Source organism: Ammodytes marinus (genome assembly GCF_949987685.1).
Source record: "Ammodytes marinus genome assembly, chromosome: 4".
Classification (NCBI taxonomy): domain Eukaryota; kingdom Metazoa; phylum Chordata; class Actinopteri; order Uranoscopiformes; family Ammodytidae; genus Ammodytes; species Ammodytes marinus.
In genome coordinates, this window is record NC_137233.1 from 8531595 (window position 1) to 8559352 (window position 27758).

General features: G+C 41.0%; 1 protein-coding gene across 1 annotated transcript; it reads left to right on the top strand.

The window, feature by feature from the left end:
- The first annotated feature begins 8332 nt into the window (after positions 1 to 8332).
- arhgap40 (Rho GTPase activating protein 40) lies at positions 8333 to 26705 on the top strand. Its single transcript, XM_080025898.1, has 15 exons — positions 8333 to 8635; positions 11449 to 11690; positions 13295 to 13506; positions 14313 to 14388; positions 15456 to 15604; positions 16887 to 17052; positions 17534 to 17625; positions 18072 to 18149; positions 19333 to 19492; positions 20834 to 20916; positions 21908 to 22114; positions 22307 to 22450; positions 22806 to 22957; positions 23387 to 23442; positions 24018 to 26705. The coding sequence occupies exons 1-15, from the start codon at positions 8487 to 8489 to the stop codon at positions 24113 to 24115; spliced, it is 2064 nt and encodes a 687-aa protein (XP_079882024.1). The 5' UTR covers positions 8333 to 8486; the 3' UTR covers positions 24116 to 26705.
- The last annotated feature ends 1053 nt before the right edge of the window (positions 26706 to 27758 follow it).

Genomic DNA, 27758 nt, shown 5'->3' on the forward strand with positions numbered 1-27758 from the left:
TGAAGCAGTACTCTGATGCGGTCAATTAAAGTGGGAGCTTCTGTTGAGCTGTGGGTTTGGTGAGAAACCCCCAAAAGGAGCATAATGTAGAGAACATATCATTATGGCAGTGTTGTTGTTGGGGGCGGCGTGGTGACGTCAGACGTAAGGTGAGGGGGACAACGTGGACGGTAGGCTAGTGGCTGTCACCTCTCAAAGCAGAGCGAGCTTTTCTCCTGCCATCTGTTTGTTGTCACTCTTCACTGCGGAACTCATCTCTTTGGTAAATAGTTATATGGAAAAATCCGCCTTTCATGCTCGGTCGAGTCTTCTGTCACGGCCAGGGGAGTCAACGGTGTTTTCCCAGGTAAGTAAAGTGGTTCCGTTAGTGTGTCTCTTTGTTTTCAGTTGGCCACCTCCCCCCCCCTTTTTTTCTTTATAAAAACGTTAATTCTGTTATTTAAAAATAGATAATATAAAGCACAATAGAGAAAAATAATTGACCTATGTGTAGTATTGTATTTATTTTGTGTTTCTCTCCTCGGGGCGGAAAGCGTTTCTGGTTGCTAGGCTATCTGTTGGCATGGGCGTGTTTTCTTTGTTTTTTTTTCCCCTACTTGCACGTGCAGTGCAGCTGTGCACATTAGAGCGCTATCTGCTACACATTGATCTAAATGTAGTTTAAAATCAAGTGTTTCCGTTGATTTGGGTGAAGTTTGTTACATAACAAACATCTTTATATAAAGAAATTTGACCTGGAAATATAGGCTACTTGTTTAACGTTTTTGTTGAAAAATAACCTTGTCAGTGCACTTTGATGCACAAACATGTCTTCTGACATCCTGCAAGGTCTTGTGACTGATATCTGCAGAAATAAAAAATAAATAAAAACAATAGGCTGTATGCCTGATATATTTGTCCTGTTTTTCCACAGCCTTTACTGTAAATACATGCCAGAATGATTAAATTATTCTAGATGAAGCAATTAAACAAAATAATCTGATAGGCATACAATCTGAATGGCCTTGCTTGAGGAATTATTTTAGTAAAGGAAGTGTAGGCTACATTTGAGATTTCAGTAGTGTAGTCTTAATTGAGAAAATGTATGCTAACTTGTTATAATTATATGAATTGAATACACTGTGGAAAGACAAGTGTGAACACACGGATTGAGAGCTGGCCACCTTTGATCGGATTACCAAAATCACATCATAATCCCAGGTGGAAACAGGGCCTGAGAGCCAGTGCAAAGGCTGTGTGCTTCCAAGTCTATCTGGGCATAGTGTAAAGTACTACTGATCTACTAATCCACTTTTGCTCTATATGGCGAGAGAGGAGAACGAGGAGAACATTTTCCAGCTTTCATTGCTGGTAGCTTTAGCCCAGGTAGACCTCCTCCTTCAGATGTTATGTGAGCACCTGTGTTTGTTTTGGTGTAGGCAATGTGAGGAAAAAAAAAAAAAAAAAAAGCTTTTTCCAAAAGAGAACATTTTGATTCACACGTTCATGTATTTTTGTAAAAAAATATGATAAAATAACTTTGGATGATAAATTGGCTGGGTGTCCTTCAAAAAAAAATTCAAGATTACATTGCACATTACGGTAAAAAAACAACTTAAATTGTATTTTCAGTTCCTTGGCATTTTTACATAATGTCCATAATACCCAGCCCGATAGTTAAACTATGATGATCCCTCTGAAGGATATAGTTGCTGTCGTCAGCAAGTGTCAAGAAAGGACGGACATTTGAAAAATGGTTCCATAAAAGTGATAAGGTCAAGGAAGTTAGTTTAACCTGATTTTAAGGAGTGATATGGTTACTTGCTGCTGCTGTTTTTCAATTATTTATAATGTTTGTTATGTACATGTAAGTGTAGAGTTTCAAGTGTATATGCCAGAGGCAAACTGTCCATTTATATCTCCTCTTAACATGCTTACTGTCTGCTTTACTGACTGCTCGTCATTGTTAGTGAATGATACAATTAAAAGGTACTTATTAATATGTCAAGTAGGTGTGACAAGGGCAGGGTATTTGTATTCACATCATCTTTTAAGAGAATTGAAGGTGTAGCTATTGAATACTGAACAGTAAGGACCTTGGCTGAATGTTGCTTTTTCTAACACAATTGCATTTTCCAGTCTTCAAAGAGATAATTTGCTAGCATTGGATGCATATGTATGGGGTGGCCTCTGCAAGGTTATTATTAACAGATTAATGATTTGTGGATTTTGTATTTTTTTTTTTTGCCTACATCTACTTTCAGAAACCTTTGCGCAGGGATATATTTCTAATAACGCAACAATATGTTTATATTCAAGCTTTCTTCTACGTCTACTCACTTACCATCTATTCTCTCAGAAACAGGTTTGGTTACATTGCCCTGATGAATTAGTGTGCCAACGTGTGTGCAGCCATAAATAGTGATGAGCAGAAACACCCACTTGTCTGTGGGTGTGATTTAGGAATTCCGTTGCCACATCACAGTCCTTTCTATGCATATGTATGTTTAAAATAAAAAACATACATGTACGACTTGTTTTTTGCTAAACTGACCAAGCCGAGATTTGCACTATGCTACTTTATTTTCCCTAGTTTGTATGTGGCATTGTTGTCAATGAAGTGAACTTGCATCAGCTGCATTCCTGCTGATGCCATGGTGCACCACAGTTTTGTGTGTGTGTGTGTGTGTGTGTGTGTGTGTGTGTGTGTGTGTGTGTGTGTGTGTGTGTGTGTGTGTGTGTGTGTGTGTGTGTGTGTGTGTGTGTGTGTGTGTGTGTGTGTGTGTGTGTGTGTGTGTGTGTGTGTGTGTGTGTGTGTGTGTGTGTGTGTGTGTGTGTGTGTGTGCAGGGTTGGAGGTTCGATCTCCCGTCTCCCCGCCACATGTCGAAGTGTCCCTGAGCAAGACATTGAACCCCAAATTGCTCCCGATGGTTCAGAGAGCGCCTTGCATGGCAGCTACTGCCATCGGTGTATGAATGGGTGAATGTGGTAAGATATGTGCTTTGGGGCTGAGAAAATCAGCTAGAAGGCGCTATATAAGTCAAGTCCATTTACTCTTCAATTCTAGCTCACATTTGTAATACTTCTAGATTCTCCTATTAGGCATTTTTTGCGGTTAATAGAAACATTTCCTCCGCTCTTTTCACACCCTCCCTCGTTTCCTGTCTTATACTTCTCTGTCATCGTTTGCCCTCCTTTTCGTTATTTTTCTCTCTGTCCTGTATTCTACTCTGTTCCACTTTTTCTGTCCTGGCGTCAGCCCTGCCCTTCACTCCGCACTGGTTGCTCTTGCCAAGAGGTAGATGAGCCGGGCGGGCATGGGGCTAAGCTAGCTGTCACATGCCATCTGCCAGGTCACGTTCTGCACTCTCCTTTTTCCTCTTGGCAAAGCCGTGAGCGAAGGAGTGTTGTCAGAGAAGGTGAGACAGGGCTCCAACCAGAGGAAACAACAGTCAGATATGATTCAAGAGAAAGGAAACATAGGAGGGAAGGAGGGAAGAGGCAAGAAGGGTTTTGGTTTGTGGTTGACCTAAATGGATTTTTCCTTGGACGATGCCGATAATGATATTGATAGAGCAGGTCGATAATGGCGGATGATGGCTGATAATGCCGATATCCCCGTTGTTGTATTTTGTATATATTTTTTTGCTTTTGATAAAAGACAAAAAAATAAAATTTAAATTCTTTTTGAATTAAAATAATTATTAAATGAATGTATACAGAAATATATTTCATGATAAAAAAAAAGTGCATTTTCTTTTGCACCTGGCCTTCCCTGGTGACGACTCTATAAAATATTGCCATAAAGTGCTTTTGGATTTCATTCCAAATGTCTGTAATTAATCAAATAGAAAAAAATACCATATTGATATTTTGGTTAAAAATGTAAAAAGCGCTAACATCCACTCCGCAGCAGCAACACTGACAAGGCTGCTTGCAGTGTCTGCAGACATTATTTGTTTTAAATGGCCTAGTTGTGAGTACAGATATCGGTCAATGCCAATTACTCCATTCCATTAATCGGTCTATTTCTAGTTTTGTATGAAGTCACAGTAGAGGCATTGTGGAGTCACTTGATTTACCCAGGGGGAAAATCAGGGTGAGGGCGAGGTTCGTGACACAGACGCACAAGACCCACACTAAGGAGACTCAAAATAGTGAGGAGTAAGATATTGTGTGTAGAGAGAGAGAGCTGATGAGGGCAGCTAAATCCCAAGAGGGATCCCTCTGGTCTCTCTAATCTCTGTTGATCTGGTTAGAGACAAACTGATTGAATGATGTGACCGGGGAAGCTGCCAGACACTCAGCCTCCAGCAGCGTAAAGGGCAGAGATGACACCGATCACACCACTTATCTGTACAACTGAGAGGGGCCAATTACAGACACACAAAATACAAATGTTAATTGAATGACTTCACTGGTGGTGAGTCATAGACAAAAAGGAGGTTTGTGAAAGTGTGTGCTGAATTTGACAAAAATCCCTTAATGTATTCTTAAAATATTGCGCTCACAAGATCCCTCAAATGAGGTCACAGTAACCTTTGACCTTCAAAATCTAGTCAGGACATCCTGGAGTCAAAGTGGAGATTGGTGCAAACTTTGAAGAAAATCCCTCAAAGCGTTCATGAGATAACGTATTCAGAAGAATGGCTCAGACAGACAGACAGACAGACAGACAGACAGACAGATGTACGTCTGGATGTAGAGACTGACAACCTGAAAATATAATACACAGCATAATGACTAAGCCGTTACCATGTTTGTGTTACAATGCTTTACCGGACTCTGAAATAGTCTGCGGACAGCATTGTTCAAAGTGCCTCTCTGTCAAGCTAAAACCTTGCTGCTTTTTGATTTAAAAACTCAACCCTGTTGTAAATAAGTGACAGTAAATGTGTATCACGGCCTTCAGTTACTGATAAAAACCATGAAGACAAAAAGAGCAGAGGTTGCAGATTCCTGCGCGTGTGTTTGAGTCAATCAGTAAATGAATGAATGAGCATGTTGACAAGGGATGTTTTCCACTTTTTCCTTGTCACACTGGGTGGAAATAATGCTGAAGCCCCATGCATAACTTCATATCCAAACAGTTGGTCCGAACAGCCGGTCAGTTGGGCAGGCCGGCAGCTGCTGTGTGCTCTGCCCCCATTCAAACTGTCTGTGCCCTCTGTCTGTATCCCTGCCAGGTTAAGCTATTCATCAACTCAGCTCCTTCGGCCGTGTACGGACCTCCTTTCCTGCCCCAGGATGCGGCGTAGTGACGTGCCTAGGAGCCCAGTCACATCGTCCTTGTTCTTGTGTGTTTGTGCACCGAGGTGATTATAAGGAAGCAGCTTTGCCAGGGGCAGGCAGCTGCTGTTTCCTGCAGCAACGCAGTGGTTTTTTTTCAGGGGGGGGGGACAACAGTAGGATGCCTTGGGGGAGAAATGGCTCTGCGGCCGCACTGCTCCTGCTCTCCGGCCGATCCGTGGCCCGGGCCAAGGCCAGGTAGGATTAAGTCTCTGCTGCGGCTGTGACTTGAAGCTCATGTTATGGATTAAACTGCACCGCTACTATTTGGCAAAATAGGAATGGGTGTTGTTATCAAGGAGTTTTATTTGTGCCTCTTCATTTTAGTTTTGATGTCTTTGGTCTTTTTTTTTACTGGCCAGTCAGTATAATAATGTCTTACTTAGTCTAATCATTTATACTTTTTGGTATCCGTGCTTTGCTGTGTCTGTCTGGTGCTTTTTTTTTTTGTTTCTCGGACAACGGTGTGGGGCTAGATTTTAAACTTCCTCTCATTGTTTATGATTTTCTAATTCATAGAACAGACATGCTGTACCAGGGCTTAAGAAGAAACACTTTCTCAAGGCCGTGTGAGCAAACTGTTGCATTCTCTGTGAGCTAAGGAGCTTGCAGTGGCATTCTGCAGCAAGATTAAACACTTGATGCTTTCAACACGAGACTGCTGTAGCTGACTGTATTTCTTCACTAGAATTGTTAGTTGGGGTTACTTAGTGTTATTTCCCACAGGGCTGAGCATAAACACAAGACAAAATGTTTGTTCGTTCTTCCATCGGAGTGGATTGTTTTTTTCTCTGTTGATTCTCTGTGTTAATTTGATGGGCATTTTATAGGAAGTATAATCTCAGTTGTTAGGAGTGTGGCACAAGAGTGTGAAACCCCTTTGTGTCATGACAAACATTAAAAGGTTGAAGGCTCTTACTTGTAAGCTCAGCTGCACATCAGGTTTCAGTTGAATTTCCATGGAGATGCATTCCCAAAATTGTTCATGAACCTTTTATTAAATCACACTAAACAAACTCATGCATTAGCAACATACACTTTTGAAACACACACACACCTAAACCGAAATGTGCGAAAATGGTACGCTAATAGGTTTCACTAACTAACATCACCCAAAACTTTCTAACTATTTTAATGTGCTTCTCACATTTCCCCTGATCTTACCTGGCATCTGGTTCTGTTTCTTTGAATCCTGAGATGATAGTATAGCCTCATAAGCATGACAAGTGTGACTGACAAAGTATTGATGACTGAAGTTGAGCACTTTGGTGAGGGGTTGGGTGTGTGTGTGTGGGTGGGTGGGGGGTGGGGGGGGGGGGTGGGGAGGGGTCCTGTGTTGCTCACGTATAATGTTGACGGACCTGTTGCACTTGAGGAACTAGAGACACTCTCTCTCTCTCTCTCTTTCTCTCTCTCTGCCTATGCATCCAACTACAGAGTTGTTTGCCGCCGACTGTTTATCTGAGCTCAGGTATGAGGTTGTACTAGGATGTTAGTTGTGATGACATGCATGGTGCAATAAGTATAGTGTCATCTGCAGATAAGGCAGTATTGGTGACAGCAAAAGTATGTGTTAGGGGAGAACGGGGTAATTTGTCACACGGGTTGGTTGTCACAATCGTTATATCTCGGAACCAGAAGGCGCTGTCTGTGAAATTTTGATATGTAAATATCCAGAACTGGGATCAGAGGTCACCTACATAATCTTCCTTGGAGTTAGACTGCTGCATTTGAGGTTTGTAACCTTTATTTAACCTCGAAAGATCAATTGAGGGGTGACCCTCTTTTACAAGGTGAGAGGACTGTTTGTGTTTTTCATGTCAAATTGAAAATATTTAGCTCCTCAGTATTTTTCTTCTAGGCTTTTACACAATGGGTTTATAACAAAACACTTGTTACCCATACAAAGTGTGAAGGGTAAACTATAGTTTAGATTGTGGTTAGCAAGCTAATTAGTTGTCAGATGGTTGTTGGCCTTGATGCTAGCAAGAAATTCAAGTTGGGGTTGGTCGTCAAATCTTTTTGGGGGTTGGTTGTCACATGTTATCTCAAGGCTGCAGCCAGAAAAGGAACCCAATAATGAAATAAATTGTCAAGCTGTATCCTCACTGACACCCCAGAGAAGGAAAGAATAGAGCAGGAAAAGGCAGCTAGCAAGCAAAAGAAAAAAGGACAACAAAATCAAAACAACCCAGTGCATCCCAAACTAGACCAGCTACCAAGGCTACAGAACGTTATGTAGGCCTATTTGTCAACTTCACAATGCAATAAACTTTCAAATTTAGTTCTACTTTCTTGCCTTCTTTTTAAGATTATTCCCATTAAGATTACATTGTGACAAACAACCCCATAGTGTTTGACAACCGACCCCTTGATGGGGTTGGTTGTCACAATGTATAAGGGTGTCTTTGATGATTAATTTCTTCTTTATTACAATACGATAGAAAAAGTGAGGGGTACACATTTCAAGCCAACACCTTAAGCTTCAGTTTAATGTAGGAATGACTATTGAAAGATGTTCAGGTGATAAGCAATTCTCACTAGAGTAAAAAGTGTGCCTACTTACCCCGTTCTCCCCTACTTGATATGCAATGAGGTGTTTGCAATGTAAACTAAACCACACAGAGTTTTGAGAAAGCTAGCAAACGTATCCGTCCTTTGATCAGTTTGGTTAACTTAATTCTTAACTCGGTAACAGCAAAGCAAAAGAGGTGACAATATTGCCTGTCTTCCCAACAAAGAATCCTTGATTAATGAGCTCAAGTGGAGTCGTATATTTTCATTTCAAAGGCCAATAAAGCGCTGGACATGTACATTTGTTAAAATGTTTCACATATGGCTAGTGGCTTCATCATTTACATCCATTAGATTTTCACAAGAGTAGAAGGAGGGTGTTTATAACTAGTTTCCGAATGGTTGATTATCCAGGGTGTGTCCCCTAAAGAGTGGCGTGGGAGGGGACAGGTGTCAACTATGTGTTGATGTTCGACAGTCGTCACTCCCTCTTGCATTCCAGTTCCAGCGCCACTCAGCTCACAAACACGCCACACATCCACACAGCCTCAAGCTTAACATTACTCCCTGTCACCACACACAGAGAAAAAGTAGGGCAGCAGACAGATTTGTATCGCTCTCACAGTCCAACCGCCAGGACTGGATAAAGCTAAGGTTATCGCGCTGGCCACGGTATATCCTGGATTCCTTTAGCACTGTGGATATGGGAGGCAGAGAGGAGGTGTTGTTGAGCAGACTGGGGTCCAACATGCAGTTTCCACGCGCCAGGATGAACCGTTTCAGGCTGCGTCCAGTCCATAGCCCCGCAAGGAGCAAGCGCTCAAAGCCATCTTCGCACAAGAAAACAGACGGGTATGTGTGTGTGTGTGTGTGTGTGTGTGTGTGCGTGTGTGTGTGAGAGAGAGGGGAGAAGGAGTTGGAGATGGGTCTTGTTGAAGACGGATCAGCAGGATCTAGTTCATAAATGCTTCAGTGACAGTTTGAGTGTTGTCTGCTTGAGATGAAGATGTGTAGATGGCCATTTGTGCGGTAAAGTTTAAAAAATAGCCTGACACTTGAGGTGCGACATCATAACATCATGTGGTGTTTATGCTATGGAGTCTGTCTCCCAACTTTTCTTTTCATGGTGACTCTATTTTGAAATTTGTCCTAAATAATATTACAATTCTGTCTAGTTTTTGATGACGAACTTTAATTTGGGGTAGGACTATAGAAACAAAGGCCTATTGTGAGCTTAAGTCTATTAATAATCCTCACGCCACTTTAATCTAATTAGCCTTCTTGTGGCATTCACTGGAGTGGATGTGGCGGCTGAGCTGCAGGATACTGGAGAGCACTGCTGTGAGTCAGCTGTCTGCAAACCTCTGATCTCTCAGACTTGATGTATTTTTATCCATTAAGAGTCACAATGTTGTGACCATGTGTTAAGGCTTTGGACTACAGTGTATGAGCTGTATAGTAAACCAGATATTGTATACTTAAAAATGCATCAATATAATGCATAAGCCTCACTTCTCTCTCCCCTAAACTCATCTTATTGGATGATGTCCTGTTCTGATCAAATAGTAGATGCACGTTTTCTTTGCACGTTTTAAGACGGGTCTGTACAAATAACTTGTTGCATTTTTCATGTTTACACAACAGTGTTTTACCCGGATCCGTAAATAGTTGAAACTATTTTCAGATTTACAGAAAGTTACTCAGCAACTATTGGAATAATTTAAATAGTTAGAAGTATTTTTTTCCCTGGTTTTTCGCTTCTCAGCTGCTACTCTCTGTTTCTTATAATTGTAAGAATAATATATTTGAGTTTTGGTCGTCGGACTAAACCAGCAATTTTTTTAATGGGTATCTGGTTGAATCATTAACCTCAGTATTATTGCTGGCAAAAATACTTTACTACTTATTCATACTTTTTTTTGGAATGCATCTAATGTCTGTTTGAGTGAAGTCAATTCAGGGTCTTTATTTGTTGGAGAATGATGTCATTTTGAAAGAATCCTAGAAAACCAAAGCAATGTTGGGAATCTTGCCAGTGAAAGTATAGATCTGACTCAATGCACTGTCACTTGGTTTCGTAAACTTCTGTGTATTAATTTTGGAATGCTAGTACACTGGTTTGGAGCTTCCACAGTTTGACAGTTTAGATTTATGTTAAAGCACTTATGTAATGAAACAATGGTTAAGTATAGTTTTTATAGGATAATGACACACCTGCATGTTGGTTTAGCAGTGTCTCTCTCACTGGTTCTCCACTGGCATTATTTATTGCGCCATATATCTAAATATATCTGCATTGTTTAATATTACTGAATGAGACGTTAATATAGGCCTTTCAAGAAATTGCAGTTACTATTCTCAAATTACTCTTTTTGATTTTGATTTATTTGCACAATCAAGATAAAACCAAAACATAAGCAACATACATATAACCTAAATATAAGGTTGATTTTTAAAAAGAAACAGATTGTGCAGGTGAGATAAAAAAAAAAGGCAAATGTAAGAAATTAAGAGGTAAATTATTCAGAGGATACAAAGCAAGCAATGAACAAACACAAACAAATAATAGTCAAAAATGTCAGATTGTTCATTTTGGGTTTCCACTACTTGGATTGTGAGACAGGTCCTGAAAAGCCTGCATTTGAAATTGCCTGAAGACATTTTCCTATTTCGGTTGGTCACAAAAGAGGCATTCATTGACTTAAGTATCTCTTGAAACTCACAAACAACCCCCTTACCCCCCTTCCTCCCCCTCTCTCCAATCTGACACCGTGAAACTTGACACACCAATCATTGATCAGATCTGGCTTCAACTGACAACTGTAATCGGTTTGGTCATTAAGACAAAGAACATCTTGATACGATCTTCGCGTCACATCAGAAACTATGATGTGCATTTTTTTGGTGCTGATAAATCACACACAACTATGGTTTCATTGTCTCTCTTCATTAATACTGTCATGTTTAAGCCATCTGACATTCCCCAGACACCAAGTGGTTTGGTATGTGTGTCTATTGAGATTTGCTGACTGGGGGAAAAAATGTGACTGAGTGAGTCAGCTGACCACTTCCTGTGTCTGTGGTCACAATTTAGTGCTGGAGGGTGCAATATTTTTTTTTCCTTCTGCAGCTGTGTGTGTGTCCCATTGTTGTCAGGGAAACAGTATCCTCCATTTTCGAGTGCTGCACAGGAAAAAAATCCCTTGCATGTGTTATTGGAAGAAATATGAGATGATTTATGATGTCTTCAATGTTCATTCCATTATAGTGGGTTATATCCATGCATCTGTTTCAGAAAAGGGTGTAACCCATAGAGAGAAAAACAGATCTCACATTCTTACAGTGACATCTAGTGGATTTGCTGGGTACTTTACCTCCGGGGCACATTTCACAAGAACAATAGAGACCCCCCTTTGTGTCCTCCGCTCTAGCCATCCGCTCTCCTCACTCCGGTCCTCCCTCCGTCCCTCTCCCTCTTTTGTCTGTCCTTCTCTGTGGGCTTTCCCCCCCTCTCGGCTGATCCATCCCGCCTACCCTGCATCGCCCTTGGTTTTTATCCACCGTTCCTCCTGTGTATGTGTATGTTTCTTTTGTCTGGTTACTAGCCATCGTTGTGTTTGCATGCACGCGTGTGATTTCTTTACGTGTGTGTATGTCTGTGCCAGAAATCCCAGCCCCACCGAGATGAGCGTGGAGCCCTGGGCCAGCCCGCAGGACCAGGCAGCCGCTGAAGAAGACGCACACGGCACCCATACCCACACGCCCTCCACACAGCAGGAGCAGGAGCAGGAGCAGCGCCCAGACAAACTGTGTCTGGACTCCTTCTGGAGCGAGGTGGAGACCATACGACAGGGGAGTGGCTACGCAGACCTCGACTGCAGCAAGAGAGACTCCAGGCATTCAGAAGGTAAACAAAGAATGGATTGGAAGAAGAGCTTACTATGGGAGTATCTGGTCGAATTGTAAACAATCGGCATTTAAAACAGCTGCCATTGAGATCCTCCATGAAATTATGCATTTGTAATGGAAGCATACAGTATCGGGTTTCTCTCATGCAGCACAGCAGCACTCATCCCTATGGCAACACTATGAAACACTCAGGCAGCGTTTGACGTGCATAAGCTAAGTAGCTAATCTTGAAAGCAGACTTGATGGGAATGCTCCATCATCTGATGGGGCTAATTCTACTCTATTGATTTTATGTTAAACAGATACACTGTTTTAAATAGATTTTTCACTCATTAGTAATCGCTCTTACGTCTGGTGTGCGCATGTGTGTGTGTGTGTGTGTGTGTGTGTGTGTGTAAACAATTGAATGTTCTTCCTTATTGAATTTGAACAGTTTACTTATTACTTTACCAGCTCTTCATAATTGCACACCTTATCTGGTTATAATGTAAGAGAGCAGTCGATGCTTTTGATCTGACTGTGCCACAGATGTTTGAGGAGGATTTATACACAAACTTAGTTTTGATTTTATGAAACGCTGCTGCAACCAAGTCCAGACATGTAGTCAACTTTGTTTACGTTAAATCAGGGGTTTTCAAAGTGTAAGAGAGTGAGCCCCCCCTCAGAGAACAAATTTCAGCGGAGCCCCCCCCCCCCCAAAAAAAATAAATAAAAATTATTTTACAAATTTAAACGTTTTTGAAACATTCTAAAAAAAAATTTGCGTTTTTAAACACATTTAATACATTTTAACATCTTAATCCAGTGTTTTAATCCTGCTTCCTTTAAGCATGGATAATACTGACTGTGCATCGGAGTGAGAAAGATAGGCAGACAGACTTGCCCAAATTATTGACTAGTTAAATGTCATTCACACACCCAGTGTTTTTTTGCTAGTGCCTCCAATGTCCTGCTGGAGGAGAATAGTAGCCAGTGGAGAACCAGACCCTCCTAGGGGGGTCCGGGGGTATGCCCCCCCGGGAGATTTTTTTTCACCTTTTTAAAGTGAAATGCATGAATCTGGTGCACTTTGAGAGGATAATTAAGAGGCTAAATATGAGGAATTTTGTGTGAACAAATAATTTGGAGACACTGGGTCTGATGAATTAGAAGCTATTGAAGAAGGACACATGGATTTTCCATAAAAATATTAATTTAAAATAAACAAAATGTATGCAGGGTCCTCTGGGTTGGGCTTGGTGCTCTTTTTCTTTAATGAGACCTATTTCTCTGTAATTTACTGAATGCATTTAAATGCAGTGAGGGGAACGAAGCAGAAGAACTTTTGTCCAGCTATGCCGTGATCTTAGTATAAAATAGAAAAACTAAAAAAAAAAAAAAAAAAAAAAAAAAATTCTTTTTTTTACATATTCACCCGCGCCCCCCCTGCCATAACCCCGCGCCCCCCAAGGGGGGCGCGCCCCACAGTTTGAAAACCGCTGCGTTAAATGACATAAAATTGTAATTTTATTTTGTAACATTCTGCATTTTTTAACTTTTTTATTCATTATTATTATTATTTATTTGATCTACATCCATTGTGCCTGTGTGAACGTGTGTCAGAGGGTGAACAGGAGGAGCAGTGGTTGGCCGATGCTGGTCTATCCAACCTCATCAGTGAAGACAGTGAGGATGTAGACAATGCGCTGCTGCTCTCCACTCTCACCAGAACGCAGGCCGAGGCCGTCCACCGGAGAGTGGAAACCTACACGCTGACCCGCCGCAAGAGGAACAAATCAGCACCGCGCGACGTAAGGGACGTCTTCAACCATCAGGTGAGCACTAAAACTAGATCACAGAATCCCTGCTACTACGAGGGAAGGTCTTCTCTTGCTCACTACGTGCCCTGACATCCTGGTGGAGGGGAAAAACAATATACAGGTGCATGTAAAAAAAAAAAAAAAAATAGAATATCATGGAAAAGTCAATTCAAAAAGGAAAGCTTTCATATATTCTAGATGAATTATACAAAGTGAGATATGTCAGGCCTTTCTTTTTTTTTTTCTTTGGATCCCCACATGCGGAAAAATATAAAATATCCATTTCCCTGGTGACTGCCAGGACTCAGACAGGGACTATTTTATTCTTCCAATGTATTGTGCCGCCCCGTTCAATGCAAAGAGGCCTGTGACAATGAAGACAAATCGCATGTAAAGGCCAGGCTTTGTACTCCCCTGTCTGTCTGAGCGGCCCTGAGCGGGGAATACAGACGGTGGTCCTTTGATCCCTGTCAGTGGTTTATCAAAGGAAACACTGTTTGTAATCTCCATCTCCTCTGTGGACAATATAAGACATCACCTCTATTCCCAATGGTTGAGAAAAATATTACAGGACTGATATTTGTGACTCAAGTTGTTCTTTACGATCAGTGTTGTATATGTGACAGGTCAATAAATGCTCTCTGGGCGCTCCGGTGGCGTACCATGTTGGCTCAGGCCTTGTTGCAGTGGTTGCCGGTTCAAAGCCGACCTATTGACCTTTACTGCATGTCATCCCCCCCTCTCTCTGTCTCCCCATTTCAACTCTATGCTATCAAATAAAGCTTGGATTTTTTTTTTTAATTATCTGTCTCTCTCACCAGATTCATCCTGATTCCGAGGATAGTGACGACCTCCCCCAACACAGCATGGCATCAGTTGCAAAAACACCACTATCAGGTAAGAGACAAATTCCGGATCTATACAGTTAGCCAAAAATGTAAACAAGCAAGTAACAATAATAAGAAAGAAGTAAAACGATGCACATCAGAAGCAGGTGTACAAAAATGTAGAAACGCAGAAAGCATCGGCTGCAGTTGCATTATTTAACTATTACGTCGAAACAAGACATAACCCATTAACCCCATAACTGTTGAATTTTGAATAAAGAAACTTCTTGTGTCTTTATATCATTGTATCATCTCGCAAACTACCCGCAATTTTGAATTACAAGTGAACTGCCTTACCTGTCTTTTAAAATGCATGGAAGCCAGTAAAGCAGAGATATTGTTTGTTCATAAAAGGCCATACAGTCTTGTTAGGTATCTTCTAACTGGTTCAGATAAATCCCTGGATAACTATTCATCTTTACGAAGGAAAACACTCACATACCTGCCTTCAGCCTTCCTAAAGTTTATACTAACAGGTATTTCTTGAAGTTGTCAGTGTTTTAACAGTGAAAACATGCAGCAGTTTGGCAAATGTAGACAAACTACAGTGAAATATACACATCTGGACTGCAAGACCTTTGCCACGGTCAATAGCTACAGAGATTTTGTCTTATTTTTCTTTATGTGAACAACAATTATGAGTATTGACAACAATCAGATAAAAGTAGAGGAAGGATACTTCTGCTAAATGTTTCCGTTTTCTGATGCGTGGTTGCTACTTTTCAGGAGATTAGATTAGGATCAAATATGCACGGTACATTTCCTCATATTTATTGTCCTTCTTCCTCCTGTTCCCTCATGTCGCGTGCATTTTTTAAATTTTGTTCTACCGTGGACTTCCTCAGGTGAACTAATAGAGTTTGCGCGTGTGTGTGTGTGTGTGTGTGTGTGTGTGTGTGTGTGTGTGTGTGTGTGTGTGTGTGTGTGTGTGTGTGTGTGTGTGTGTGTGTGTGTGTGTGTGTGTGTGTGTGTGTGTGTGTGTGTGTGTGTGTGTGTGTGTGTGTGTGTGTGTGTGTGTGTGTGTGTGTGTGTGTGTGTGTGTGTGTGTGTGTGTGTGTGTGTGTGTTCCCTACTCAGCTGTGATGGCAGATCATCAGCGAGGTGCCCCCATAGAGGAATTCCTCATCACCGACGTGGCCTACTGCGAACAGGCGGTCATCTTCCTCAAACAGGCCAAACAGCAACAGAACAAATGCCAACGCAGGAAAGAGGACAGCACCCTGCCTGTAAGCATTGAAACGCTTTCCCCTGCTCATTTTCTAGACTGACTGTACTTCCCACTGTTTCCATGAAAACTGTAAGAGTTGCAATGCTTTATTTAAAACTTGGATTGGTCCCATGGATGTCATGAAACAGGAAGATAATTAGCAAATTGGGCATAAAAGGGAAATACGTACATATGTTTCTCTACTTGTATTTCCTACATTCATTTGGTGGGTGTTGTAGTACATCTGAAATCTATTTACAGAAAAGAGGATTAGTAAAGAATCCCGCAGTTTTGGGGAAGGCAAGGTACACACACAATGAATAATGACCCCATTCATATCTTCTAGCAGTGACCAGCACCTGTTTAAGTCTAGTATAGCCGTGTGACGTGACGTGTCCATAGCTTCTTCCTCTTTATCACATAGTCTTACATACGTATTTGAGTCTTACGTCACTTTGCTCAATTTCAGCCTAGTCACTAGCCTGAATTTCTTTTTTTGTAGTTGCCAGCCAGCCTTTCCTCTCGAGTCGAATCATAATCTTGGCATTTTGCTTAATTTGTAGTTAATTAGATTCATTAGTATCAAAAACTTCAGCCAAAATGTTTTTTTTTGGTCAGGCTAGATACAGCTGTCAATGCACACGCTCACACACAAACGTTATTGTAAGCTACTTGTGATCGGCCGCGCTGTTGGTTAGATAAGAGAGTTACGCAAACTGAAGGAATGAGGGAATAAGCTCAGAACAAAAGAAGAGTTGTTGAGTCACAGAGTCCAACAGATTTATTTAGACTAAATAAGTATACACAGCAAAAAGGGTAGAATAACTGTTTGTTTAATGTGTTAATACAGTACATGGATATTTAAAGACACTGCATAGATAATTTATTAAAAGGAATGACCTAATCTGATGCACAGTACCTTACAGTAGGGTTTCAAATGATTTGACACTGCAGCCATTTCCTTTTCCGTTCATGTTTTCCAAATTCTATAGTATTATTAATATAACCTTTTATTTAAACAGGGTTAGGGATTAAAATCTATTTTTCTTGTCTTTTTTAAATACTTTATTTTTGGAATGTTTTATTTTACAAGAACAAAAACACACAACTGTAAAACTTTTTTTTTCAAGAGAGACCTGGCCAAGATGGACACCAGTACACAGTTAAAGTTCCAACATAACACATCAAGACAAAATCCAAGTTCAAAACGTTGATCCCTTTCGCCTCCACTTCCACAACTCTTAGCTCCGTTCCCCCCTCTCCTCACTGAACGGCCTACCTTCTCTCTCTCTCCTCCTCAGCGGGTGACCTGTCCAAAGTGCCGCCTGGGAGTGACTCATATTCAGGATCTGTCCCACGCTGACATGAAGAAGGTTCGTCAGCTGGCTCTCATCGACATGACGGCGCTGTGCGACCTCCTAGAGCTGGAGGTCAAAAGGCAAAAAAACACCAAGAGGAAAATCCCAGGTATGACAGGCATAGGGGCCCTTTACAAACACAGCTCTCATTCACAAGGAAATAGATATAACTATATTTTAAGGTTTTTTTTTAGACCGTAACATTTGAACTATGTGCTGAGTTTTTTTTGTTTTCGTCAGTTCTCACACCTTGTTTCTGATTACGAGCCAATCAAAACCAAAGGAGAAGCGACACTGAAACTGGCACTTGCCTGGTTTCTCTGCAGAACTTGTTTCAGACAAACAGCTTTCATCTTTCTAGTTCCTGCAGTCTGGATTATTAACATGTCTCGTTAGTTTATTCAAATTTGACACACAGCGATTACTGGACATCAAATGGCTTATATACAGTACAAGGAACAAACAACTCAAGCAGTGACATGACAATAGGGATGAAGGCATTTCCACACACGCAACACAGGAAAATGTCTCCCTTATACAGCTGTGTCAAAATGTCGAAACAACTGAGTGACACTTTTGTCCTTTCACAGACAGCCCGCTGTTCGGGGTGCCTCTGGCCACGCTGCTGGAGAACGATCAGAAAATCAAGCCCAACACCACCACTCCTCTCTTCCTTCAGTCGGTAAGAACCTGAAATACATCCGCAAGCTTAGACTTAAATACTTCAAATCAATGAATGAGGTGTAAGAACAAGATTAACTTAATAGTTTATCTATACTGAATGTATGGCTTTAGGTGTTCATTTAGCCAATAATCTCCACAGCCTCTTAAGTCATTTGGGTTTTTGAATATGCCTACAGTATATCAGATATGCTATTCTCCACTGGTTTCATTCAATGTGTTTTTGCCTTTGTCGAACGTAAAAACGACATCTTCAGATACAGCACAGAAACAATTTCAGTGTCCTCTAAATGTAAAATGCTTCGACCACACCCTATGTATCAGCAGTTACTGAGAATGACCAGCAGAGGTGAGCGAGAGATGCTTATCTACTGATGCCTGACTCTGCTCTCTGCTCTCTCTCTCTCTCTCTCTCTCTCTCTCTCCCCCCCCTCTCTCTCTCTGCAGGTGTTGTCGTTTTTGGAGAAGAAAGGAGTCGATTCGGAGGGGATCCTGCGGGTTCCAGGATCTCAGTCCAGAATCAAGGTACAATAAAGACTCACACAAAGCTGGCACTGCACCAATGTTATCAATAACTGTGCACCTCCTATGTAATCTAATACATTTGGATTAAAGATATGAGAAAAATCTTTTCATGTCCATATGGGCAGCGAAAATATCGACGATGTAAAATGTCAGCAGTGCTTGGAACAGCGGTGAGGAATATCAAACCATTTTGCTGAGATTAACTACAGTTGACATTTAGAAAAACAGTGTTCAACAGGACAAGATCAATAATGTTTTCTCTCAGCTGCTGCTGCTAGATACACCTTCTGATCCTCTATTTAATTCACTACGTACAAAACATGGTGTATCAATTCAATCAAAGCAGACAGAAGAGGGCGCCATTTAGCACATGGTAAGAAAGTTACCAATTACAAGCATTGAATGGATTTGACAACAATGATCCTGAGTGAACAAACTAAATATAATACTTTTCCACTCTGTTTTTCAACTTAAAATATATTACAATTATAATAGCATTAATAGTTCCCCAAACAATATCATAAATAAAAATCCTGAAAATGTTGTACATTACATTCCATACTTGACAAAAGGTCAATATATCCATATTTTCTCCGTAGGATCTACTTCACACAGCACATTGTGCCATTTTGTCCTGTTAGCAGACAAAACATATTTTCCATCTGACTCAGATACACAAACAGAAGCAGGGATTATTTGGAGTTCATGTACTTAACCAAATGCTCAGGACCCTACCTAAACCATTGTAGTGATTTTACAATGTATAAGAAAACTATGACCGCCTTTGTCAGCAACAGGCGGTAAAATAAGAGCCAGTAGCACAAAGTAATTGTGCTTGTATACTCCTATTTTTGCCTTAGGCCCAAATAGAGACTGATCACATTGCAACAGGTAATTAGTTGTGACCTCATGTCTGTGTAGATAATGTCCTCACTTGTGCAGTGTTAATTTACTACTAACGAGGCTTTAATAGGTGCTGCAGAGCCGTGTCTGCTCTGTGAGTGACAACCAACTCTCCATAACAAGACTCTATAATCCAAAGTAACTTTGACTACGGACAGGGGGACATTTATGAACACTGGGAGATACTACATAATACTAGTAAATTCACAGTTTTAATTGTAATGGAGCTCATTTGTGTTCATGCAGTTCTGAAAACGTCTTATTGTTTTTCTGTCCACAGCTGCTACAGCAAAACTTGGAGACCAACTTCTACTCGGGGCAGTTTAACTGGGACGACGTGAGTCCAAACGATGCTGCTGCGCTGCTCAAGAAGTTCATCAGGGAACTGCCCTCTCCTCTGCTCTCCGCCGAGTACCTCAACACCTTCAGTGGCGTCAGAGGTACGTGGACAATATTACTTTTTTTTTCTTTTAGCTTCTTGGGCAGTTCGATCATTTGTTAAGAATGCCAGCAGAAGAACTTCCAATCTGCAAATGTATGTGTACTACAGGAATCTAGTACACTATGCAACAAATATAGTTTGATTCAAAACACTGTGTAAGTATTGCATAACATGTGCAAACAGTGTTGGGTCACATTTACAAATCCAAATGTATTTTAGTTTTGTGGGTGAGGCTGTTGCCATAGATACAACAAAACAAATATCTGTTGCTTGGATGAAAGACCTCTCAGTTCCAGGACACACACTGCTGCTCTATAGTTACATAATATGTAATAGCCAGACCTGTGATTTAATCGGACAGTATATCAGTCGCCACCAAGGTGTGTTATTAAAGTGACAGTATTGCGTATGTGATGTCATAACTGGCAAGTTGCATATTTGCTGTGTAAGCACACACACACACACACACACACACACACACAACAATCCCTGTTCTCCTCCTCTGGATGACTTAAACAATCTACTGCCCACTCTTCCAGACAGCTCATTGGGGGTTCACATCATAATTACCTAAGTCTCTTCATCATGATGAACGTGTCTCATGATGCTTATCTTGTCCTGCTCCGCCTGAGAAATCCACATTAAGATGAACAAGTTGATAGTTGACAGAGATGTATTACTCTGTTTCCTGTCCAGGGACTACAGATGAAAATTAGCTTATAGCTAAATCTGGTACTGCTTATGTGCTGTGCATTGTCCCTGTTAAATAAACAAATAAATAAATAAAATAAATAGCCTTTCGAGAGACATCGTTGCAGTGCCATAAATGTACATGCACAGAAACAAAGTAAACAATTAGCTATTTTTTAGTTAGTTTCACCCACATAACAGCCTGGATTGATACTAATATAATCTGATTGATGAACCACTAATGTGTAGTTTGAGGAGAACCAGTGAAAAGTGACAAATGACGTGTGACCACAGAGACATAAGCTAACACACCTAATGGCCAACTGTCACAATGCCATTAATCTTTAGGTATTCCATTATTCTCTGCCAAACACAGAGGAAATGAAGAGTGTGTGTGTGTGTGTGTGTGTGTGTGTGTGTGTGTGTGTGTGTGTGTGTGTGTGTGTGTGTGTGTGTGTGTGTGTGTGTGTGTGTGTGTGTGTGTGTGTGTGTGTGTGTGTGTGTGTGTGTGTGTGTGTGTGTGTGTGTGTGTGTGTGTGTGTGTGTGTGTGTGTGTGTGTGTGTGTGTGTGTGTGTGTGTGTGTGTGTGTGTGTGTGTGTGTGTGTGTGTGTGTTAAACCTGTCTTACCTTTGCTCCCTCCTCCCTCAGACATCACTGAACTGAAGCAGAAGCTCCACATGTTAAACCTGCTTATCCTGCTGCTGCCTGAGCCAAACCGGAACACACTGAAGGTACACACACAAACACACACACACACACACACACACACACACACGCACACTCCACAACAACAGTCACCTCTATCAGCTCGACTCCTGCTAAAGAAATCTGCTTTGGCCTCTTACCCTTTTACAGAAATCCTTCCAGGTTCTTGTGTGTGTACGTTTATTCAGAGGTATAATGACGTTTAACACATTGACTTAAGTATTGTACTTACTGTACAAGAAGTACAAATATGAGACTTAAATTGAGTATTTCCTCGTCTTGTGCTACTTTATTCTTCAACTCCAGTGCAGTAGTGCTTTTACTTTTGATACTTACTGCATTTAGTAGTTCACAGTCCAGTGTGTTTTTTGTTAATGACCTGAATACTTCCCCGACCGTTTTATGCAGAAATGTATTGATCTCCAGTTGAAACTAAATATTTCATATTCAAGTGTTAAAACACTACAGGAACTTTTAAAGAATCCATTAAAGACCCCAAGAGTTTTTAAATGGCCTCAAAGCCATATTTAATTTGCTTCACCGCTCATGCTCCTCTCAGGGTTATCAGAAATTCATCCTGAAAAGAAACGTACCAAATAACATACCAAAGCACTGTTTCATAACACCCACATTTTAAACACTCTGTTCTGTTATATAACAGCTTGCATTAACCATGACTTACTTTCACCGTCACGAGTGTGCTGTCAGCTCTGCTTATAGCATCCAGAAGCATAAAAACCCACCTGAACTGATTACTTTGACTCCAGTGGAGGCAGCTGAAACGTACTGTGCATTAACATACTTCTTAGCGGATGATTCACTTTACTCCATTTTGTGCTGCAGAACAAGTGGTCTCTTCACATTGAAACCTTGTTTAGTTGAAAGTCAGAGAATGCGTTCCAACTAAAAAAAATTAAAACTGGACTTTTCCAATGCCATGCTACATCCAGTTTGATAATAGTTTCAAAAAAGTTTGAACGCCTTTGATTTCATTTTTTTGTAATATGTGTCCTACAGATTCTCCTGGAGTTCCTCAGTAAAGTGGTTTCCAGGGAGAAGAGGAACAGGATGAACTTGTGGGCCGTAGCAACCATCATGGCTCCCAACCTCTTCCTGCATAAGGCCCTGCCCAGCAGACTGACCGAGGTCACAGAGAAGGGACACGCGGAGAAGGCAGCTGATGTTATGAGGCTCCTCATCCGCTACCAGGACCTACTCTGGACGGTAGGAACATCCATATATTCAACCCTAAGAGAGGATTAAGAGAGGTTTTTCCTCAAATTTGACGAAAGTTATTATAAATGATCCTTATTTAGTTTTTCTAGTTCAACCATCCACTAAAAAAAAAGCTGATCAAACTCATGATGAGAATGTCACATATTTCATAACTATATCAAACGTCTATTTTCTCTACAGATCCCTAATTTCCTCATGAGCCAGGTGCGTAAGATGAACGAGAACAGTAACCGGCGTTACCAGTTCTACGATCGCCGCATCAAGAACCTGCTGAGGAAGATCCACACGGACAGCAAGGAAAAACCTGATAAAAACGCCTCAGAGGTGAGTGGGGTTTAGCTTGCTACCCTACACTGCTTCATATATGCACTGCTTGTTTATATGACACTCGGGCAAAAGAAAAGTCTGATTTTGGGAACAGTAAAATATCTAATAAAATGACAGCCATAAATTACAATAATGTGTGAATTCATTTTAAGAATGATTCTTATCATCCAGAAAAAGCTCCTTATATATTTATTATACCTAGAGAAAGTGTTTATAAGAGCAACTTTAGCAGATGCTGTAACTGTTTGAGTCATTCAGATTGAACTAGGTGTATGGTGTTAAAACGTCACTAGTTTACTGACCATAGTTAATACAGTGATTAATACTCTTGTTTTGTCTTTTTGTCCTTCAGCTTTGCCGTACAGTGAAGATCCAGGTTGGGGATCTGATGAGTGGCACCATGGACTTCCAGCTCAACGTCAACTCTCGAACCTCAGACCTGCTGGCCCAGTTTCACCGCCAGTATCTACGCAGTCCAGATAACGGGAAGGGCAAAAGTCGAAGGTACGTTGCAACACACCACGTTTACATGGTCACAGCTTTCTATCTCGAATGACCTAGAACATACCAACCAGAGTCAACTCGCAGTGTTAGTAGATTATGAGTAATAACTGTGTTTGAAATTTTCCCCACAAAACCTATATATTTGATAAACACATAGCACGTTGGTACTCACGAAACACTACACGATCTTGAAAGCAGAGAATAATAAAAAGATGTATCTCCTGATAAAAAGGAGAAGATGCATTGTGATGTAAGGGAGGGAACGTGAAATCAGTTTTATTACATTTTCAGTCATTTCGTTTTGTGCAAAGCAGATATTTGGGTTGAAGCTCATTTTAATAGCAAAGGTATCACAAGTATGATGTGTTTTTATCCATATTCATTTAAAAAAAAAACAATGATACATGATAGTTTTTCATCTCCCAACAGAAATGGCTCCATGGCCTATCCAGACTGCGCCCTGTATGAAGTGGGAGGGAATATTGGTGAGTTTTCTGTGCTGACATTTGCATGTCTTTCTGCTCATTGGACTGATGAGAGGTAGAGAAGGTCTTATGTAATGAACTGTGCAAGCACCAAAGACACACAAGCAGTACATCTGCAGTAATCAGAGCAGACAAATGCTTATCACACACATGTCTGTGCTCTCACATGAGAGCTGACACAGTAAATGGTATAAAAAATCTGCACATTTGGCATCATTGTGTTGATGCAAAGATTTTTGAATTAATACTATAGCATAAAAAACAGAAACTTTAATGGAATAGTGTATCAACAGATACCTAGTCGGAAAAAACTATTTTTAAAGATTACCCTAAATCCTACATTTTAGCGTATCGCTTGTTGCTTTTCTGTTTTAAGTAATTGAAAAATTAAATACCTTCAGCTGTTGTGGAAACAAAATAAGCCATTTAAAGACGTCAGATTTTTGAAAAAAAAAATTTAAATAAATGTCTCCCTTCAATAAGACAAACACATTAGCATTACCGTAGACATGTAGAAAAACACCATAGATTGCAACAAACAGAGCTTTTGGTAAATGTCTGTGTCCTTCCTGCAGGTGAGCACTGCCTAGACCCCGACACACACCTTCTGGATTTGTACAACAGTAACAATGGAGGGGAGTGGGTCATCAAGCTGAAACCCAGAGGTCTGTGAGGGATGGATGGACAGATTATGGGAACAGCCTAAAGAAAAACTATTAAAATCCACAAAGCCTTCTCTCTTCCTGTTGGTTTTTTTTTATCCTCGGAGCAACAAGGGGAGAAGCTGACAGATGGAGGGAGAATGTGCCGGGAGCAGAGCCCTTAAAGAACTGTTAATGGTCAGATGGACACACAGACGTTGCTCTCTCTACCTTTCTCTCGCTCTCCATCTCGCTCCTCTTCCTTCAATCCTGTCCTGCGTTGCTGCAACGCTGCGAGCACTAAAGCTGCCGACATGACTCATTACTTCCGACAGAGAACCTGCTGCATAGAAATGAGAGGAGCAAGATGGCGTCCGGGCAGTTTGGTTTTGGCCATATTTATTCATGTCCAGCTCCCGCCCACCTTCTCTGCTTCCTACTGTTGGTTACATTCACCAGTCTCCTGCACGAAGCTGAAACCTGATTCGGGAGTTTAATTGGTGTCTGATCCTACACTCGACAGATCGAAGAGGATTTTTTAATTATTCTCTCCTTTCATCCAGCCACTCTTGTTGTTGCTTTCCCCTGTCTGCGTTTTTTTGTCAGTCACAGAACTTGTAAGAAAGTCTGATAGAAACCTTTAGAAAACTGCATTCTCCAGTAGAAATCAACCTGGGCAAATTAGGTTTCTCTAAACCTTCCAAACCCAGTTACTGAAACCAGGTTTCTCGTTTACATTCAGTATAGTTTTTAGAAAAGCAGCGCACTGGAGAAAGCCGACCATGCCCCTGTCACTTTGGTGGGGGTAAACACACTGACTGTAATAGACATCCATTTAGCTCAGTATATGGAATGAAATCACTAATTTTCCTGCTGTTGTTTTACAAAATAATGATGTTAAAAAACAACAGAAAATATATTGCAAACTGAAGTCTAGGAGAACAGAAGCTAACCTGGGAATGGAGCAGGACTTCAACTCAGTTACTAACTGTCCCTCCACTGACCGCACTACAGCTAAGACTTTCTGACCTCCAAGTATTGGCTCTTTTCTTCACATGTGCCATTGAAAGAGGGAACATATGAAGTAACATCCCCCTTATCTCTGAACCTCTGCCATCTCCTAGGCCTTATAAAAAAAAAATCCATGGACTTCCAAGGCCCCCTGACCTGAACAGAACGGTGCTCAAAGAGACACCCAGGGATTTGGTGTCACCACCTCAAGGACAGACATTGCACCTCTAATGGGAGTTGTTAAGCTGGTCTTCAGTTCCCATTTTAAACACATGATTGAAGCCAAAAGTGCTGACAGGACTCTAGGGGGTGGGGTATGCTGAGATTAATGTTATTTATATGAATGTAATATCATTGTTGCTTCTGTATTTGATGAGTATTATGTAGAGTAGAGAGACTTTAGGATCATGTGCAGTCGTGGAACCGTATGTTGTGTTAAGTTGCCCATGCTCAGTGTGGGAATTTGCAGTGTTTGTGTACATATTTCCAGTTGTGTTATGATGAATTTATTTACATCTGCTCCTCCTGAACAGTACAGTAAGATAATGTCATGTGTATATATTGCTCATTCACACACACACTAAAAATCACTGCAAAAGGACAGTTTGTTCCAATTGTGTTCCTGCTCGAAGTATTCCAAACACACACGAAAGCAGCAGAGTAAATGTGTTCAACATTCTGTTTTTCCGATCGGCAGACGTGGATCATTTACTCGTCGCGATGGGGGCCATGTTGGTGCTCCGCGGCCATTTTGTGGTAAAGTGTCTCACACACTCCACTCAATAGACAGAGTAATGACAGTCGGGCCGGGCACCAGCATCCATCAACACCCTGCGCTCCATCTCTGTCACCTCCCAATAATGGACCATAATGGCAGTGCACTGCATGCATCAGAAAACGCAGAGGAATCACATTTCTGTGATAAAAGAGAAGGTAATAAACGGCTGTTATAAATTCATCCCTGAACCCGACAATGACAGCAGCGGTGTGTGTGTGTGTGTGTGTGTGTGTATATATGCGTGTGTGCGTGTATGTGTGTGCATGCATGTGTGTGATGAGCTTCATTACACAAGTCCAATTGGCCTGTCCCAGGGTCCCAGGCACAGTTCAGTGCCTCGGCACAAAGCGAGCTGATGGAAGCGCCTTCTGCTGACAATCACAGAACTAGGTCACCTCTGAGGCAGCATCCCATAGGGCAAGCAGTGTACGTCCAAACACCCTAAAGGAGCCCGGCACATGGACACATATCCTCTAAATACACACAGGGGGCCACAAATTCACACTAGACTTTTTTTTTGTATTGACTCTTGTTTGTGTTTGTATATATGTGAATGTGTGTGTGTGAGAGACAAAGAAGAAGCTTCTCTGTGGGGAAGATATCTCTGAAACAGTGTTGTCTATAGCCTAATTACCCCCCGGGAGTCTTTTAAAACTCAATGAAGGAACATTTGTTTGATTGAAGTATGGTTGTACTGTATATCTCCTATTGTCTTCTTCACCTATGTCCAGCATTTATTGTGAAGATGTGAGACGTCAGTCCCCTGATGTCAGAATGTATAATTTATGCCCTTTACACAAGTCATTGTTTTTAATATTTCTGTGAAAACTCCTTAATCCTTTTGCTGTGAAAAGAAGAAAAAAACCTTTTTCAGTAACGTTCCCTTTTTTTGTCAATAAATGTGAATCTAATATTGCGCCAAACATGATTTATTTCGGGGGAAATGGGTGTGGAAGCCAGATGCTATCATCGAAAGCATCATTCGTCATTCCTGTAAATCTACCACTGCATTAAGAAAAAAAAGACGCAAACACACACATGTGAAAAAGAAAGAGAAAATGTGTGTTGAAGTATTGGTTTATTCTGCTGCCGTAATCAATACAGATTAACCTTGTAATGTGTGCGGCTGAAGAGGGCCAGATCCGCTCAGTTCCTTGATTAATACTCACCATCACTTCTGGAGAAAAACCATTCGCAAACTAACTGCCTCATCAACTCTGATTATTCAAGGTCTCTGCGTGTCCAAAGGGCGGCTCTCGCAAGATAAAAGGGAGAAAGCCGATGTGTGATACAGCATTTATTGTTTTTCTCTTTTCACGACATTAACAGCTTAGATTAGCGTGGTTAGTATTTTTAGAACGAGCACCATGTGGAGGAATTAATTTAAATCGGTTTAAATCTCAAATGGGATATTAATTGACTTGACAATGAGATGATTACAAAATGATTTCTGACATAATGGATTTTTTGAAGGATGTTATCATCTGCATATTGGAAATACAAGCCCTTTATTTTCAGCATGATTTTTCAAAGATAACATGTAGAATTTTATTTATTTTTAAATCATATATGGTTTATTACTATCTCCTTGAATAAAAGCTGAGATATTTATGTTTTTGTCAGCTTCATCATACCTCCAGGACTTTATCTCAGCACAGAGAACATGAATCACACCTTTTTCACTGCAGCTGTTTTTTCTGACTAAAAAATTCTAAGTGTTTCTGGTTCTTATTCCAGCACAATTCCTTAATTTCTGACAACAACAAAAACCCCTAAGCAAAAACCAAAACCGCAGCCCCCTCCTCCTCCTCCTCCTCCTCCCAGACAGAGCAGCCCTAGCCCTGCCTGCCTGCCAGACACAGGCCCCTTTGGCCCACTGCAGATCT